The sequence below is a fragment of the Callionymus lyra genome, chromosome 1 (assembly GCF_982586985.1).
Source record: "Callionymus lyra chromosome 1, fCalLyr1.hap1.1, whole genome shotgun sequence".
NCBI classification, from domain to species: Eukaryota; Metazoa; Chordata; class Actinopteri; order Syngnathiformes; family Callionymidae; genus Callionymus; species Callionymus lyra.
In genome coordinates, this window is record NC_141818.1 from 41,813,992 (window position 1) to 41,831,694 (window position 17,703).

The 17,703-nt window shown below is 39.0% G+C and overlaps 1 protein-coding gene across 6 annotated transcripts in view; it reads right to left on the bottom strand.

Annotated features, from left to right (window-relative positions):
* lrba (LPS-responsive vesicle trafficking, beach and anchor containing) overlaps nucleotides 1-17,703 on the bottom strand; it is a 218,069-nt gene that overhangs the window by 185,959 nt on the left and 14,407 nt on the right. For all 6 annotated transcript variants that reach the window (XM_087808002.1, XM_087807992.1, XM_087808010.1 and 3 more), the window contains exons 2-17: nucleotides 15,476-15,707; nucleotides 13,609-13,709; nucleotides 12,622-12,717; nucleotides 12,352-12,473; nucleotides 11,200-11,326; nucleotides 10,694-10,813; nucleotides 10,380-10,526; nucleotides 7,400-7,597; nucleotides 6,279-6,412; nucleotides 4,696-4,804; nucleotides 4,306-4,458; nucleotides 2,190-2,358; nucleotides 1,953-2,032; nucleotides 1,789-1,851; nucleotides 1,109-1,206; nucleotides 858-950 (exon numbers count right to left, since the gene is read on the bottom strand). In XM_087808002.1, coding sequence (XP_087664128.1) covers nucleotides 858-950; nucleotides 1,109-1,206; nucleotides 1,789-1,851; nucleotides 1,953-2,032; nucleotides 2,190-2,358; nucleotides 4,306-4,458; nucleotides 4,696-4,804; nucleotides 6,279-6,412; nucleotides 7,400-7,597; nucleotides 10,380-10,526; nucleotides 10,694-10,813; nucleotides 11,200-11,326; nucleotides 12,352-12,473; nucleotides 12,622-12,717; nucleotides 13,609-13,709; nucleotides 15,476-15,707 — 2,042 coding nt within the window. The remainder of the gene's footprint in view (nucleotides 1-857; nucleotides 951-1,108; nucleotides 1,207-1,788; nucleotides 1,852-1,952; nucleotides 2,033-2,189; nucleotides 2,359-4,305; nucleotides 4,459-4,695; nucleotides 4,805-6,278; nucleotides 6,413-7,399; nucleotides 7,598-10,379; nucleotides 10,527-10,693; nucleotides 10,814-11,199; nucleotides 11,327-12,351; nucleotides 12,474-12,621; nucleotides 12,718-13,608; nucleotides 13,710-15,475; nucleotides 15,708-17,703) is intronic.

The following is a 17,703-nucleotide window of genomic DNA, read 5'->3' on the forward strand; positions in this document are numbered from 1 at the left end:
AAACAAGACTTTTTTTTGGCTTTTACAACAAAGAAATGAGCAAATACTTCTCAAACTATTAGAAAATTTAAACCGTTAACCGTTTAACTTTATATTTTGTTTTTTGAGCCAAAATAAATCCAGATATCCAATTTAAAATCTGTTGTATCTTTTCTTTTTCAGTCATTTCTGCCATTTCACCAATTTTGTCGTTACTTTACCTCGGAGGAAATGACGCACGTTGCCAACTAGTGGCCGGAGGTTTAAATGCAGCACACAAATGAATTAACGCCTTGAATATTTGGGTGTTAATAGTCATATAAAAAAATCGAATTATTTTCTTTCATCAGACACTATTAAAATATAAACCATAAAATTAATTGTAATTATAAATAAAATGACAATCAATGTTTTTAACATAAATACAGTGCTATTGAATATAGGTACGTAGGTAGAACTTTATTGATCCCCCAGGAGGTCTCCTGTTATAGCATGCATAAAATATCATGCTATAGCATGACATAAAAAATCCTGTTATAGCATGACATACAATATCATGCTATAGCATGACATAAAATATCATGCTATAGCATGACATAATTGTCATGACATAAAATAACACGCTATAGCATGACATCAATTAGACACCGCAATACAGATGATTATTCATAAAAATAAAAATAAGAATAATATACATTATAGGGAAAGAAATCGGGATAGAAATCTCACGATATATCATTATATCAATATTTTCTTACACCCTTATATGATAAAACAAAGAGTTATAATAATTATAATTTCAAACAACAAGAAAAAAAATAAACGGCAAGTTGATATCAGTTGAAAACATTTTCCAAAGAAGAGCTTTAAGTTCTTACTTGGGTGACAAATGTTTGAGGAAGTATCCCATCACTTTCAGAGCCTGAACTCTGATCCCTTCCTTGTCCGAGGCCAGAAGTTTATAAATCACACTGAAACAAAAGAAAGCCAAAGATTCTCCTTCATTATTAAGAAAAACACTATTTGAATATTATGTTTTCTATAGGAATCTGTTGCAATTCTGTTTTAATTTGAACACAGTCGACACAAGCACATGCTTTTATAACAAATAAACTGGGTGATGTGTCACCGGATGCCGTTGCGCTGGTCGAAAGCCTGGACCAAAGATCCAGGATGTTCAGACATCAGAGCCACCAACAGCTGAAGGACATCGATGAGATTTTCATCCTGTAAAGATACACATGAGCATTTTAACAGCCGGTTTAAAATATAACTCATTTCTCATTTAACGGAGACCAGACGGGAGAATCCGACTGAGATTATAACAGTGTAATAAATTAGAAAATACTAATTTAGTTAATGCTTTTAAGCCTGAAGTATTGAATAAATAAATAAGAATTCCAAACAAATAAAACATTTAAATACAGTCAAACTAGGAAATCCATGGGGTGAAGTCCTACATTATTTGATTCCTTATTTATTGTTTGAAGTATTATTGATCAAGATCCATTTAAAAAAAATTGTAAAATCTGTTCCTTGAATTAAACAATTCGACAAAACAAAATGATGTTATTTTTCAACAATCAAACAGATTAAAAGCAAAAAACATGAACTCAATGGTGAAGTCAATTATAATAAAAGACACAAGCATCCAGTTTAAAACATCTGGCCACAATATTATTTCTGTTTGCTCAACCGTTACTTCTGAGGAAAAGTTATTGTTTCGCGTTGAACGTTTTGAAGCAACGCCCTGGAGTGTGACTGTGTTATGTCGCCATCTAGTGGTGAAACAGCTGTGCTCGCGTGTACCTCATGCAGGGTGAGGAGGTAGTTGAGGATGCTCTGCACCTCGTCCTCTTTCACGCCGTGATCCTGCAACACAGATATACAATTTCCTCGACATTCTAAACAAAATATGCATTATTTGTCATTCTATTCAAAATTGTGTAGTCGTTGTTTATTTAAGAACAAACCTTCATGATGAGTTGTTTGACAAACAAGAGCAAAAATGCCCTCAAAGAGAGAATTTCCTTCTGGTTCGGTCTGGGTCCGTCTAGGAACAAGAGCACAACAATAGTCGTTGAAAGCCTTTAACAAACCGTGCAGGAAATGGTTGGAGTGGGGGAGACATTTTTAGACGTCTATCTTTGGGTCTCCAGTTAAAAGGTTAGTCAAAAATGCATCCGAGTGGCTCCTCCGAGGACTCTTACCGAGGCCTTTGGGTACGACTCCGCTGCGATCCTGAGGGTTCACGACCCAGTAGTAGAACTTGAGGGTGTGCATGACCTGGAGGACGGTGCCCACTCTGCGGATGGCGTTGTAGATGGTCACGGTGCTGATGAACTCCGTGGCAAGGTAGGTGTACAAGGTCAGCTGCACCTGTGAGGAAAAGTGGGAAAGAAAATCATATTAAAGGTATATTGATCTGGAGTCCATTAAAACACTGTAAACATTGAATGAAAGCGAGAAATAATCAAATATTTATATTAATATTCCACAAATTAACACTTTTCTTAAGTCTACAAGGACATGTCAAATAGACAATAATACATATTGAAGCGTCATTCACATCAAAGTTAGTACATTTTTATTAATTTTGTGTGCCTTGTTTTTATAATAAATATTTTTAAATGAAGTTGGGCAAAGAGAAACAAACAAACAAGTATTTCTAAATCTAGATGAAACTTCAAAAAGCCACCAAAATAAAAAATACTCTGTTCCTTGTCCCATTTCCTTATTAAATAAAATGTAAACGCATTAAAGGCCCTAACTGTAGTTTTAATAAATAGTGTTTCTGGCTCCCCCTAGTGTCATGCTGGTGTAGCTACAAAGCATTAAATCGAAGGACAAAAAGGTTTCTTATTTCATCCTCATGCTTACTTAAAAAATAAAATTTAAAAAAACTCTCAGTAATTTATATGAAAAAAAAAACTGTTCTGACCGGCGGCTATTAAATAATCAGGTGATCACATGACACTCACACCCGCTCCGGGAGGGTCACCAGGAAAGGTAAGATAGTGAATATATTCAAAATATTAGCTAGAGCGTTCTACCAAATACATGACTGTCCAATTAAAACTAATTTTAAAAAACAACAAAAACATAATGATTGAAAAATGTAACACATATTCCCCTCAGTGTCAGAAGAGTTTAACTCTAACGTTGTGGCTTTTCTGTTGCACAATTGCCACAAACTGTAAACACAGGAATCTGCTGTCGTGATATTACAGAATACAAAAATGATATATTATTATAGAATAAAACATTTAAAAAAATGAAAGAGACACTACAATAAAATGACATAAACATACTTAATTAATATAAAATAAATGTAATTAACAATAAAATAATAAAAAATGTTTATGGGCCACAGAAATAGAATCAACACACCCTTCGAAAAGATTAAAGTTTGTTTTATCACCTCTTTATGATTAGTTTTGTTTAATGTTTTGACAATTTATATTTTATTGTTCATCCTCTACCAGGGGTGTCAAACTGGTCAAGAAAAGGGCCGAGACGGTGCAGGTTTTTGTTAATCAATTGATTACCGTCTTCAGACGCCTGATTGGTTCAACTATAATGTGCTTGACTGGTTGGATCCAAAACCTGCACTTTCTTTGACACCTGTGAATCGGTTGCTAACCAACTCATGTGCCGTGTCTCGAATCGCATACTTGCGTACTCAAAGTTAGTATTTTTAGTGCGTAAGTGCGTCTCAATTCTTAGTATGCGAAATTTAGTGCACCATGCACACTAAATTGGTGTACTAAAACGCCCAAAAAACTGAGTATGGTTCGATGGACACTAACCACCCTAAATGGCCGCCATCTCAATGACGTTTTAAACGGATGTTACGTCGTATATATATATATATATATATATATATATATATATATATATATATATATATATATATATATTCATATACTTACAGGTGTATTTTCAGCAGCAGTAGAAGGATGACACGTCTTCGGTGCTGATACCAGCTTAAATATCTCGCGAATATATCGATTCTCCTATTTTTTCTTTATTTCTTTTTCCAAACTTGCAAAACGTGCTGCCAGCAGGTGGCGATAGCGTTCAAACAGCTGGTTGCAACCATCGTTAAATAGTAGTAGAAGAAGAAGCTGTCGCGTCATTTCCTGTTAGTGTGTAGCAGCAGTGTGTGATTTGAGACATACTATCTGTGGAGAATTTGCGTACTAGTTAGTATGTACACTATCCTGATGCATACTAACTTCTAGTATACTAAGAGAAGTATGCGATTTGAGACACAGCAATGGTCCTACACAGCCGCGGCAGAGGCCGTCTCTACGTCGTGGTCACCTTGGCGGGCGCGTGGATCCAGATGGCCGGGTTGAACAGGATGTGGTCGCACAGCTGCTTCAGCAGCAAGATCCCGTTGGGCAGGTTGCTCAGGTACCTGGAAAAGGCCAGAACGATGTCCAGGACCGGCCGCGTCACATGCACCTTTGAGGACTGGCAGCGGGGAAAAGGTCAGTCAGTGCAAATAAAAAGATAGTGAAGGACGCGTGCGGCGGCGAGAGATGAGTCAACCCTCCGCCTAACAAGCGCCGGAGCCAGCTGTGACCTCCAAACACAGAAGAGGAAGACGAAGGTGTCACAACTCGTTTGTTTTAGCTGCCGAGGAGAATCTAGAGCAGCGTTTCTTCTCTGTTGGCGGCTCATTATTCTCAGGGAAGAGAAAGATTTTACCTTTTCCAACGTGTAGCCCACGACCAGGAAGCCTTTGCAGGCGAGCACCTGCTCCTGCATCGCCACGGAGTTCTTCAGGAGCTCCATCACGAAGGACAGCAGGGTGCAGCTGAAAGACGGGGACAGGGTGATGGACGGTGTTTGACGGCCGCGGTAATCTAGGTAAACAGCTGACAAATCTGCTAACGCTACATGAAATGTGAGTGAACAAGGTTGTTCTTATTGTGCTGCGAGGACAGAAACGGGGCGCGTCACCCCGAGGGCACAACTACGACATGTTTTTTCGCAGCGACAACTCGAAAAGATTCATCCAAACTCATCAACCTTTTTACACAAGAGATCTTGAATTTGTGTGTCGACTCAAGGATTGTCCAGCCTCTCTCTTATAACCCTTCACAAATTGTGAGTCAGGGACCAATTCAAGGGTTCCTTTCGGGTTTTCTTGTGGTTTTTACTGACTTAATTTGATCCTAGCAGAACAAGGGTGATGGGTTTTGATAATTGAGCAACTATTTTCATATCATGGTTTTAGACTCGAAATATGATCGCTCTAGGTCAGGGGGGGGGCAATTAAAATTCTTCAAGGGCCACATTCAATTCTGTGAATGTTGTTAGGGGCCGTCAAGCAAAAAGAAAGATGAGAAAAATCCCCCCCCCAAAAAAAAAGGACATTTGTCATTAGGGCGTGGCTTTTATTAAACTAAATAAGCTGCAATTTTATTCTTGTATATATGATTTTTAAAAACATTTCTTCAACTAACTTTAAAAAATATATATGTTGAGGGATTAATATATACTAAAAAAATTACACACAAAAAGGAGGGGAAAATTAAATAAGTGTTATGTGAAAATGTAAACGAATAATACATGAAAAAAATACACTTTTTAGTGCATTAGAACCATTTATATATGATCATACTTTGATAATATGAGGGCCACTTAAATACAGTCAAAGGGCAGCAGTCTGCTCTAGCTCATACATTTACCTTTTATTCATTATTATATATTTAATTTTACTTGCTACATACAGTAGTTTTTGGACTCATGCATACAAAATGTTAAGATCACAAAGCCCAACCAGCTATTTAACCTTCCCTCCGAAACATTGCTCCTTTTGTCTCACTACCTCTCAGAGAACTCAGCGCTTCAAGGGTCTTTTTGTCAAGCGCATTCTTGACATCCTTATAAATGAATTTGCCAAACATTGAACCCTCTTTTTAAACCCAAATGTAGAAGAAAATGTGTTTTTTGTTTGGTGGATCTACTGCAGAAGAGTCAAGTTATATGAGCACATTTGGTTTCAGTTTAAATTCTGCATTTCAAATAATTTAAGCGGAAAAAGGTGAAGGAAAAGACAGTAAATGTACCTGCCTTGAATCCTATTTCTGCGAACGGACGTGTAGTTTCTGTTTACTTCAGTTTAAGTACTTTACATACACAAATCCAAACACCTTTAATCCTAACTCGTCCATCAAAGCAAACATACCAACAGTAGGACTATATTCAAAATCAGCGAGACAGGAGTGTGTCATAAACAAACAAAAGTGTGCGTTTGTGCTCAGATATATCCGCCTTCTTCTTACCAGACCGAGGTGTCCAGCTCGTTGCTGGCGGGCTGGTAGAAATCCAGCTGTGCAAACAAGGGGAAGAGAACCTGCACGCCCCCGATGGAGTGGATGCCACTCTGGATGGAGTGAGTCACAACAGCCTTCACATCCTGAGAACACAATGGAATACGTTTGTCGTCGCAATCGTTGACCTTCTAGAAAGATGGACACCTGATCATTCTATTTATTAATAATCCGTTGAACATGTGAGCAACGCATTTCTCATAGTGAGTCAGCGAGAATTGACCTTATAAAGCAGGCATGTGATGTTGTCTCAGTTATTAAGTGCATTTTTCATGAACATTTTTCATTTTAAAGAAAAAACAAGATCAATTCCATTGTGAAAACGTTTGCTGAACTGAATTCAAGTTATAGACGCTCATTTTCACATCATCAAATGTGTCACTCTCCCTAAAAAAAGTTTGGACAACTGACAACTGCGCTCGATTCCTTCAAGAAACATCTTAAGACGTTTTTATTTGTTCGGGCTTTTCCTTGATTTTCTGAAACTCCTGTTGTGTTATCAGTTTTATCTTGATCTTTAAAGTATATACTTTATTGAATATTGTTTTGATTGTTTAAGCGCTTTGTGACCCTGGTCTGGAAAAGCGCTATACAAATAAAAATTACTTACTTATTTACTTACTTACATAAAGCATTAGAAAATTAGAGAAATCTGAATTTTGTCTGTTTAAATATTTTCATTTTAAGTTAAAAAAAAAGAAAAAACATCATAAAATCGTAATAAAAGAAATCTTCAGTAGATCCAGATCACTTAAGAATTAGTTGTTTTAGTCTTTAAATAGCAAAAAAAGGGGATCAATGGTGTATGGAACGTTGCCAACGCCGTAAATGCAAATGCATGCTTCACACAGCCTCCGTGTCTGTGTATGGAGCGCCAACAAATGCGCCGTGTTAACAGAAACAAAGAGGCTTCTCTGTCAGGAGGTCATGAGAAACAACATAATTAGTGGTTAGAGAGATTCAGGAGATACTAGACTACACCTGACCATGAGTCAAAAAAGAAGCACAACCGAGTTGGATTATTCTTTACATTTAAACAGATGACCTCGTCTTTTAAAGATGATTTGAAGTACCTGCAGCATGAGCGCGTGAGGAGAGTGGACAAAAATGGAGGCGTTGTCTTTGGGAGAAGACTCCAGGCAGAGTTGGGCATCCGTGGCACGAGGGTTGAAGGTGAAGGCGATGCTCGACGACAACTTGCCGTCGTACAGTAAAGTCTTGTGATGCTCGGCGAACAGCAGGTCACTCTCGGCCCTGTGCTTGAACGTGCCCTGTGGGGGGGGGGGGAGCGTTAATACAAATACACTCGGACAGAAGAGTTGACTATTATACTACTATGATATTCCGTGTTTAATCCGTCTGTGCGATTGCCTTCAAGAAAAAGATGGTTAAAGAGATTGATAACATGATGACAGTCATCCCTTGAACACTGTCATCAGTGAGCAGAGAAGCAGATGCAGTGAACGAATGCTCCTCCCATGATGCAACACTAAAAGACTCAGGGACTCGATCGTGCTATAAGATTGCTTAATTCTAAATTTGGGGGTGAAAAGATGATATTCCATGTCAATCTTTGTATCCTTTTTCTTTGTTATTTTTCTTTGATCCATGTTCTTTATTTTTAGATTGAGATTTTGTCATCTTGCACAAACAATTACCCGAAGGAGATCTCCAGAGGGATCAATAAAGTGTATCCATCTATTCATCCATCCTCCATCTTCCATACATACATACATACATACATACAACATTTAGAAAAAGACGTTTGTCTCTTAAATTTGGGAGAAAAGGGTGAATGTGCATGATGTGTTCAAGTTTCAAAACTTCTTTATTCCTATAGGTCCGAACAAGAGTTTTACTCAATACAAACGCATAAATGTGACCTATATACTTTAAACTACTCCAGGACTGGTGAAGAGGAGAGTGAAGACGGGGTGGGATGGGTGGAGCTAACAGATTGCAGTGGGTGGCTGGTGAGATTTTTTTTTTAAGGTGGGGCTCTTGTTTGACTCTTGACCTCACCTTCCTCAACAGAAACATAATAATAAACAACCTGATATTCCACAGCAAGAACGTAGTGTTGCCGCTGATTACTGTTACCCAATCAGAATACACCAAATTATGAATCATTCAAAACTATAGGAAAATTATTACCAGGACATAAGAGATTCTTTATACCAACTAATCATTATCACACTCAAAGACACAAAAAATGTAATGTCTTGTTCTGAGCGGGGATCGAAATCATCATCACCAGAGATGATACTTTTTCCGCGATGCGTTATTATTCTTCAAGGATTCCCATTAGTTAATCCCCTCTGTGTCTGTCCTCCTCTAGGAGACTCCTGCTTACCGTTACGGACTATTTGGTGAATCCATTTTGTTTGGTCTGCGATTTGGATAGCTAAAGGATTTTGGCTATTTTTTTTCCATCTGAGGCCTCAACAATGATAAGCCAATGTCGTTGTGACTTGAGCCAAACGGAAAGCGAATAAATCAGGTGGTTGTAAGAGCTTGTTGCGTAATAGATTCGATTTAAATCCACAAAATGTTGATGTTCATGGCAAGATCACGTGATCTCAAAGCCAGCCAGGTTTAGATCCAGTGACACAGGCCATGATTTAAACTTCAGAAACAGTAGCTCTGACACTAAGACCGGACACAGAGCTGACGGTGGACATGAAGAGAATACACGTGACTAAGGGCAAGATTAAAAGAAAAGACAAACAGAATATTTGTCAAAGATGTCTTCAGTTTTAACCCCTGGGAGGTGAATACATTCAACTTACAACCAAAGAAAAAACAACATCTTGAAAGAAGAAATGTGAATTTGATCCTTTTATATCTTAAACAAATGAAATGTCGTCCTCCTCCTCCTTATCATCGTCCTCCTCCTCCTCCTCATCCTCCTCCGCCTCCTCCTCATCATCCTCATTATCCTCCTCCTCATTATCCTCCTCCTCCTCCTCATCATCCTCATCATCCTCATCCTCATTATCCTCCTCCTCCTCCTCATCATCCTCATCCTCATTATCCTCCTCCTCCTCATCATCCTCATCCTCATTATCCTCCTCCCCCTCCTCATCATCCTCATCCTCATTATCCTCCTCCTCCTCCTCATCATCCTCATCCTCATCATCCTCCCCCTCCTCCTCATCCTCATCATCCTCATCATCCTCCTCCTCCTCCTCCTCCTCATCATCCTCATCCTCCTCCTCCTCCTCATCATCCTCATCATCCTCATCCTCATTATCCTCCTCCTCCACCTCATTATCCTCCTCCTCATCATCCTCATCATCCTCCTCATCCTCCTCATCCTCCCCCTCCTCCTCATCATCCTCCTCCACCTCATCATCCTCATTATCCTCCTCATCATCCTCATCCTCATTATCCTCCTCCTCCTCATTATCCTCCTCCTCATTATCCTCCTCATCATCCTCATTATCCTCCTCCTCCTCATCATCATCCTCATTATCCTCCTCCTCCTCCTCATCATCCTCATCCTCATTATCCTCCTCCTCCTCCTCATCATCCTCATCCTCATTATCCTCCTCCTCCTCCTCATCATCCTCATCCTCATTATCCTCCTCCTCCTCCTCATCATCCTCATCCTCATTATCCTCCTCCTCCTCCTCATCATCCTCATCCTCATTATCCTCCTCCTCATCCTCATCCTCATCATCCTCATCCTCATCCTCCCCCTCCTCCTCATCCTCCTCCTCATCATCCTCATTATCCTCCTCCTCATCATCCTCATCCTCATTATCCTCCTTCTCCTCATTATCCTCCTCCTCATTATCCTCCTCATCATCCTCCTCCTCCTCCTCATCCTCCCCCTCCTCCTCATCATCCTCCTCCTCCTCATCATCCTCCTCCTCCTCATCATCCTCATTATCCTCCTCCTCATCATCCTCATTATCCTCCTCCTCCTCCTCATTATCCTCCTCCTCATTATCCTCCTCCTCCTCCTCATTATCCTCCTCATCATCCTCCTCCTCCTCATCCTCCTCCTCCTCATCCTCCTCCTCCTCATCGTCATCATCATCATCTCACCTGGTATCCTGGTCCGAGTTGATAGATGGCCAGGATCTGCGCGGCACTGAGAGCTTCTCCGAACACGTAAACGGCTCCCATCTGCCCGCAGAACACGCGGTTGACATCTGCCGTCTCCGACGACCCCAGGAAACACTTGTCAAAGGTCTGCGAAAACGAGGTCAGAAAGCGTTAAATGCATGAAGTCAGTCGAGAGGAAGACCGATCGGGAACAACGACCCAGATCCGTCTCAAATCTGATGTTTATTTATTTTAATTTTCCTCCCGTCGGGTTTCCATGCTCGTGGGGAGGAAGTGAGACGCTCGTGACTTACATCACTTGTGTTGACCAGCCAGGCGATGTCTCCGAACGAAGCCAGTTCTCCGTTCACAAAGCAGCTAATCTCGCTGTTTTTCCAGCGATTGTAGACGTGGACGAGCGTCACCATGTACCACTGAAACACAAGAGGACAATGAAAGTGTGTTGCACGACTCAAAACAACTCACGACGGGTGGAGGAGGGAGAAAGGGATTCAGTTTCAGAAGAGACATGGACGTGGATGAACGAAAACCACTAATATTTTAAGTAATAAACATTTTTCACTGAATAATTAAGCTATTAAGGAAGTTTTAACTCAAAAATATTTTAGAAAACACACACATACTTAACACAGTATGATAGAAAGCATCAAGAATTGCTTGAATAACCAACAAACGGGTTCACATTTTTTGAAGCATGACAACTAAAACCCAACATCAGAGAAAGCTTGAATAGTCGCATGAATATTTTGGCCTCTTGAAGCTTCTGCATTTTTGTCGACGCTGCATTATTTCATCTTACCTTCTGCGGTTTGAAGTCGTACTTAACACAGTGTTGGAATCCTTTCCCTTTGGATTTTAATGAGGTCACTATCAAACATCCTCCGACGAAGTGTGCCGAGTAACCCAGGCCTTTACTGGTGCGGAAACTGAAAGACAAAAATTAAATTAAACCCATTTTTTTTTGGCTTCTCTCTCGTTTGATGGTGCAGATATCAAATTATAAGAGCCTCATATTTCATGGCAATACTTTTCAATTTGAGCCTGAAAAACAACGACACGAACGCCACACAAATCATCTATTCTCCCTCCGTGTCAGTGGGAGATGCAGCCTGAGAACGAGTCCTGGTGAATCCGTCTCTTGTTAAAGTGTCGAGGGGCAGCGGGGAGCTCCTTATTAGGGGTCCCTAAAAAGCTGCTTGTTGGCTGCTGTGAGGAGTCATCGTTTTCAGGAACGGCCTAAACAGCGTCCCTCTGTTCACATGGGATTCGTGAGGGTTTATTAAGTCACGGTGCATCCCGTCTGATGATGTGAGCTTTAATAGCTCTCCTGAGGAAAAGCGTGGTCTTGAAGAGACGGAGCTATACATGTGGGTCATTGTACAGAGTCTTGTGAGTCACATCAGGAATTTATCGAAGTCAGGTCATTATAATCCTGCATTTTTTAGTCATTTCTACCAAAGACATAACACAAAAAACTTGAATAGACAAAGAAATATGTTCTTTGGTTAAATGTATTGTTAAAATGATGCCCTTGACACTATACTACTTTCGATACTACTACTTTATACTACTCCCTTGAAAAAAGACTACTTAACAAGTAAAAAACCCTACTTTTTTACATGTCTAAATGTCACACAAGGTTTGTTGCTACGCATAAACACTTTATTTTTAAATATTGATTTTATTTTGAAGTTTCAAATCAGATCACTCTTGTTATGATGTTGAAGTTCCCATTTACTTGTTTTCCTTTCATCAAATGTGGCTCCAATACAAACCCGACGTCTTATATGAAACCGTTTGATTTTCTAGCCATTACAAAGACACCCTCTCTTTAAGTGACTCAAACCTCTGAAGGAGCCAAGGTCTCAAGAGGGGGCCGTTACCAAACTGTATCATAGTAGGTCGATTTTTTTTTAAATTTAAAAGTCCATCAAGATGGAAACATACGCACCAGTAGAGATAAGGCTTGTCTTTGTCTACATTGAGGTTGTTCAGAGGATCCATCCGGAGCCATGTGTGGAACGTGAACCCATTCTGATACGGCCATTTTGCAATCGGAGGAAGCGCTATTGCCTGTTGAAAAAAATAAATAAATAAATAAAACAAATATAAAATCATCATACAGAGGACAATTAGCTGTGAAACCATCAAGAATTAAAGTATTTAAGGAGCGTATGTTAAGCTAACAACGGTCAACGGAAGCTTTGAAAATCAAACTCACCGCAGCATTTTTCCCAGGAAAGCTGAAGAAGGAGTTCGGGCCGTGCCGGTGAGCCATGTACTTCAGCACGGAGAGAAGTTTGACGGCATGACAAGGCTACAGAAGGCGGGGTGGGGAAGATGTGGAGAAAAAAAAAAGATTAATAACAAAAAACCTTCACACTTTTGAGAGTATTCAATCAACTTTGGTCGTTTTTTATGAGTTTGTAAGTTCTTCCCGTCCTTGCTTGGGTTTACTCCGGTTTCCTCCCATTGTCCATAAAGTTTGTAAGAATGTAATAGAAATATATCATTGTAACGGGTGAGCTTTGCCGTCAAAAAATGGTTGTTGGTTTGATTCCAGCTTGAAGCAAAACTGGAGAAAAACATCTTCCCATGAAAGCTTCCTCAGAGACTTCAGATTCTCTTCACGCGCACACGAGTTTTAGTTCGAATATTTATCAGGATGGAAGAAAAGGAATGTCAAGGGATGCTGTGACTTCAACATAAAATCTAATAAACAAAAGTGCAAAGGAGCCTCTTTTTACAAGATTCAATTGAGTACTTTTATTTCCCGTTAATCCTTTTAAATTTGCAAAAAAGATGCAAAAAGAAAATGTAATACCGAATTGGTTTTTCATTGCAGAAACCATAATATATTTCGTTAAATTCCACCAAGCAAGGAGCCAAAATGTTAAACTACAAAAAAGTCGATAGATTTGAACAGAAAGTTCGGTCTGTCTTTGCTCTTGGCCTTAAAAACCAAAAAAAGAAAAATAATCGAGTTAAATTTATGATTTCAATAATAGATTCGGTCCCGGAACAGCTCAAGAATGTGATGTGGATTCCTCACATTTGGAGTCTGAAACAACAACCTAACACATCTTTGTCGTCAGCGACTGAACCGAGCATGAGTCGTCTCCTCCAGGGCAGTTCAAGTGCTGCTCGCACATTCCATCCTGCAAGTCCAGGGCAACTAAGCGGCATCGAGACACTTCCTCCTACTCACCCACTGTCCCTTCTCCCCTTGCAATTTGCTGAAGAAAAGCTTGAGCTCCTTGACAGTGATGCTGTAGCTCGCCAGCACTCCCAACATGTCCACCAGAAGATCTGGAAGGAGACAAAAAAAAACAGAGGAACAAAATAAATGAGGGTGTCCATTTTATCACCATACTTCAACTTTGATCAATTTGAATTGTGGGTAATCCATCGCTTTAACATGGGTATAAATGTGTACATGATTATACAAAGACAACATTTTGAAAAAAAAAAGGCACAACTGCGTGTTATACAAGCGCTTCGTGAAAAGGGCAATGGAACACATTTGCACTTTTTTTTGGAATATCTCTACTTGAGCCGCCATTCTCTGCTTGACTGAACAGTTGCTGTAGGCCACTGGCGCCCTGGCAGGCGATGGTTCGGCGAGCCGAAAGACACGTGATTAATTTGCGATCATTTGCAGATGGTGAAATATTCCAAACACATGCACGGAACTCTGGCAAATACAACTATCTTGAAACACGCCATATTCAGTCAGTGAGAGAAGTCTTAATTGATCCACCGACATTAGGCCTTTTTTAAAGATTGATGGATGGATGGATGGAAAGATACTTAAAGGGCACCTAATGTGAAAACTCTCCGGTCTTATTCACGTTGTAAATGCTGAAGTCTTGCAAATGCAGTAGTTCATTCATCATGACGTTGCTCTGTTTTGAAGTTATTACTTTAAGTAAGTTCTCGTCTGAAATCTCGCCAAACGAGATTACGGTTTAAATTATACATTCTGACGTCACTCTGGTGAAACTGTCCTCCCCTAGAAGCCCTAAATCAGTTAAGATCCTACATGATAGATAGATACTAGATAGATAGATACTTTATTCATCTCCTTAGAGAAATTCACATGTTAATAAACAAAATAAATATTTATGTAAAACATGGTGAGAGTTACTTCTGCCTTTAGGTGTTTTTGTAACGTGTACATTAAGCAGCAAACCTTATTTTTATTATTTGTTTTTAATGTACAAAACGGTTTTAGGGGTAAGTTTGAAATTTACGAGAGTCCTTGAATGCAACTCGTGTTTTTGTGACCAATCAGAGCAGAGTGGGCGTGGCTACTTGGACGCGATTTCTTCTCCAGCCAAAAACGCCGCATTTTAAGTGGGCGGGGCTTAAGCGTATTTACTCATATAAATATCTTTATTAAATGAGAGTTTTTTGACACTTTAATTAGCACATTAAGTGCCCTTTAATTGATCCCCGGAGGAGACATTTGTCCAGCAGCAATAACAAATCCATCTAAACAAACATCCATAAATAAATAGATGTCAAAACAATCAAATAGATAAATAAATACAATCAAATAAATACATTCAAAACGTATAAAAACACATAAATAAAAAGAAAATTGCCAACAAAAAGTAAAAAGTTCATGTCAAGCATGAGGGAGAGTTCTACTGTAGCATCTTATGGTAGAAGGAACAAAGGGATTGTTGTAAAATGTTCCGTTCTGCAGTGCATGGAGAGGAGCCTGTTGCTGCAGTAACTACTGAGCTTCCATAATGTTAGCAGAGGGTGTCGAGGGTTACTTCGGATTCCCTGCATGAGAGCCTTCATCCTTTTCTCCAGCACTGCTACCACAGAATCTTTCCCAATTTCCCAATCACCGACACACATTTACTGATCAGCTGGTTACCGTTTCTCGAGGTCATGCCGCCGCCCAAAAACACAACCCCAAAGAACACAGCACTAGCTACTGCCTGAGCTGACCAGTCCAGTCCATGTAATGCATGTCCAGTATTATATTATTATGTATAATATCTATATACCCATATCTATCTGTCGAAAAATACTTGAAACAAGCTTCTTGGTCACTTCACCTGCAATCATGCTGTCGGTGGTGGCTATGCGCTGGAGCACTTGCTGAATGAGGCCCATTTCCGTGCACGCCTGCAGGTTGCGGACACTTTTCTTCAGGATGGCGGTGAAGATGCTCCACACTTCGGCTTGACAAGTCGTATCACACTTGTCAAGCAGCTCCACCATGCACAGGATGCTCTCGGGTTCCATGATGATGAAGTTCATCTCCAGATCAAACTGACCTCCAACCAGCTGCAAAGAAGAAGAAAAAAAAGAATATATAACCAATCAAGTCAGCAGAACACGTCAAAGATCAAGGTCATCTGATAGTGAAGGATCATCACATTTATATTGCTTAGGTTTTATAGTAAAGATGGAAGAGATTTCTAAAAAATAAAATAATAATGGCCCAAATTCACAGTGAAATAACACAAAAATAAACGAAACATTGAATGACAAAATCATAAATCAAATTTAGATTAAAGAAGAAAAGCTAATAAAACATGTTTCAAATGTCTTGTGTAAATTATGACAAAATTATCCATGAAATTGTTGGTTAAATGTTGTTTTTTTTCATATATTTGTAGATTGTTTTAACAAAAAGTTCCTTACATTAATCGCACAATTGACTTCTCAAAGCACGATCTTTTCTTTCGTTCCTAAAATACTTCATTTTGAGTAATCTTGCATTTGAGATGACATAACTGCAATAGTTACAGTAAGTATTTAGTTACCGTTTCAATTTGTGTCTCATCACTTCCATCGAATTCCATTTTCAGAATCAGAATTATTTGTATTTTAATTGTCGGTGAAGGGTTTGATCAACTAAGTGTGTGCTTTGGTGCAAACATAAAACATAACATTATAAACTTGAAAAAAATATTCATTTTGGAGTCACAGCATTATCACATAAAGCAGCTCGAACGTAACAATAAATAATAATGATTCTACTGTTATAATAACAATAATAATTGTGAACATGAGTTAAGATCGATGCAGTGTGTGAAAGGAATTATAATATAACCAATATCTATGCGAATGAAATTAGTCCAATATGGAAACTTCCATTTATTCTTTGTAATTACATAATAATTGTTTAAAATGTTTCAACATTAAAAAATAGATTTGATTATCATTAAAATGATTCTTTTTTGACTATTTTTAACACTAATTTACTGTACAAAAAGAGAAAAATATGAATTCAAAATAAATATATTTTTTTTAATTAAAATGAATAATTAACTACGATCTTCCCCCCCAAAAAACAAAAGTTTTTCCCAAAAAATAACAGCTTGAATCACACTTTCACAGAGTTCGCTCTTAAAATGAAGCCTTAGCTCAGGGGTGGGCAATTATAATTCTTCAAGGGCCACATTAAATTCTGTGAATGTTGTTAGGGGCCGTCAAGCAAAAAGAAAGACGAGGAAAATCCTCCCCAAAAGAAGGACATTCGTCATTAGGCCGTGACATTTATTAAGCTAAATAAGCTGCAATTTTACTATTGTATGTATGTATGTATGTATGTATGTATGTATATATATATATATATATATATATATATACATACATACATACACATCAACAAAAATGTTACATGAAAATGTAAATGAATAATAAATACAAAATACATTTGTTAATGCATTAGAACCATTTATACATGATCATACTGTGACATTACGGGGGCCTCATAAATACAGTCAAAGGGGCCACACTTCACCCAGGACAGTGTGAGGGGACACAAGCGTCCACAGGTCGAGTTGAAGCACAAATGCTCATTTCATCACTACGTAGGCTTGTCTTGTTTCGAAAAACTGATGTCCTTTGTGTCCAAAAATAAATAACATCAGCTATAAATGTCACACTCCGTCTCCTCTTAATAGTTGCGATGACGTTTTTATTATTGGAGTCTGGCTAATGGAAAAGGATAAGGAAATCACATGGTCGACGCATCATCCATTGTGGGAAGGTGCCAGTGCTGCTCAGACTCCAGGAGGTGTGAGCGGATTAAAAAATGATCATGTGACTGTCATGCTCGGCCATTAGAGAGGCTGGATGTGAAAGGAAAAAAATCACATCAGAGGAATGGAAACTGTCCCGTTATGACGGCCGAGGTGAGATGGGGGTCTATGTGGATTGTGTTTGTTGGATGTTAGATAAGGCGGGGGGGGGGGTGATAACACACGAGTGTTCTATTGTCATTTTAACCTTGACTTGCAGAGAAATTTGTTTCCAGGTGACAAAGGATAAT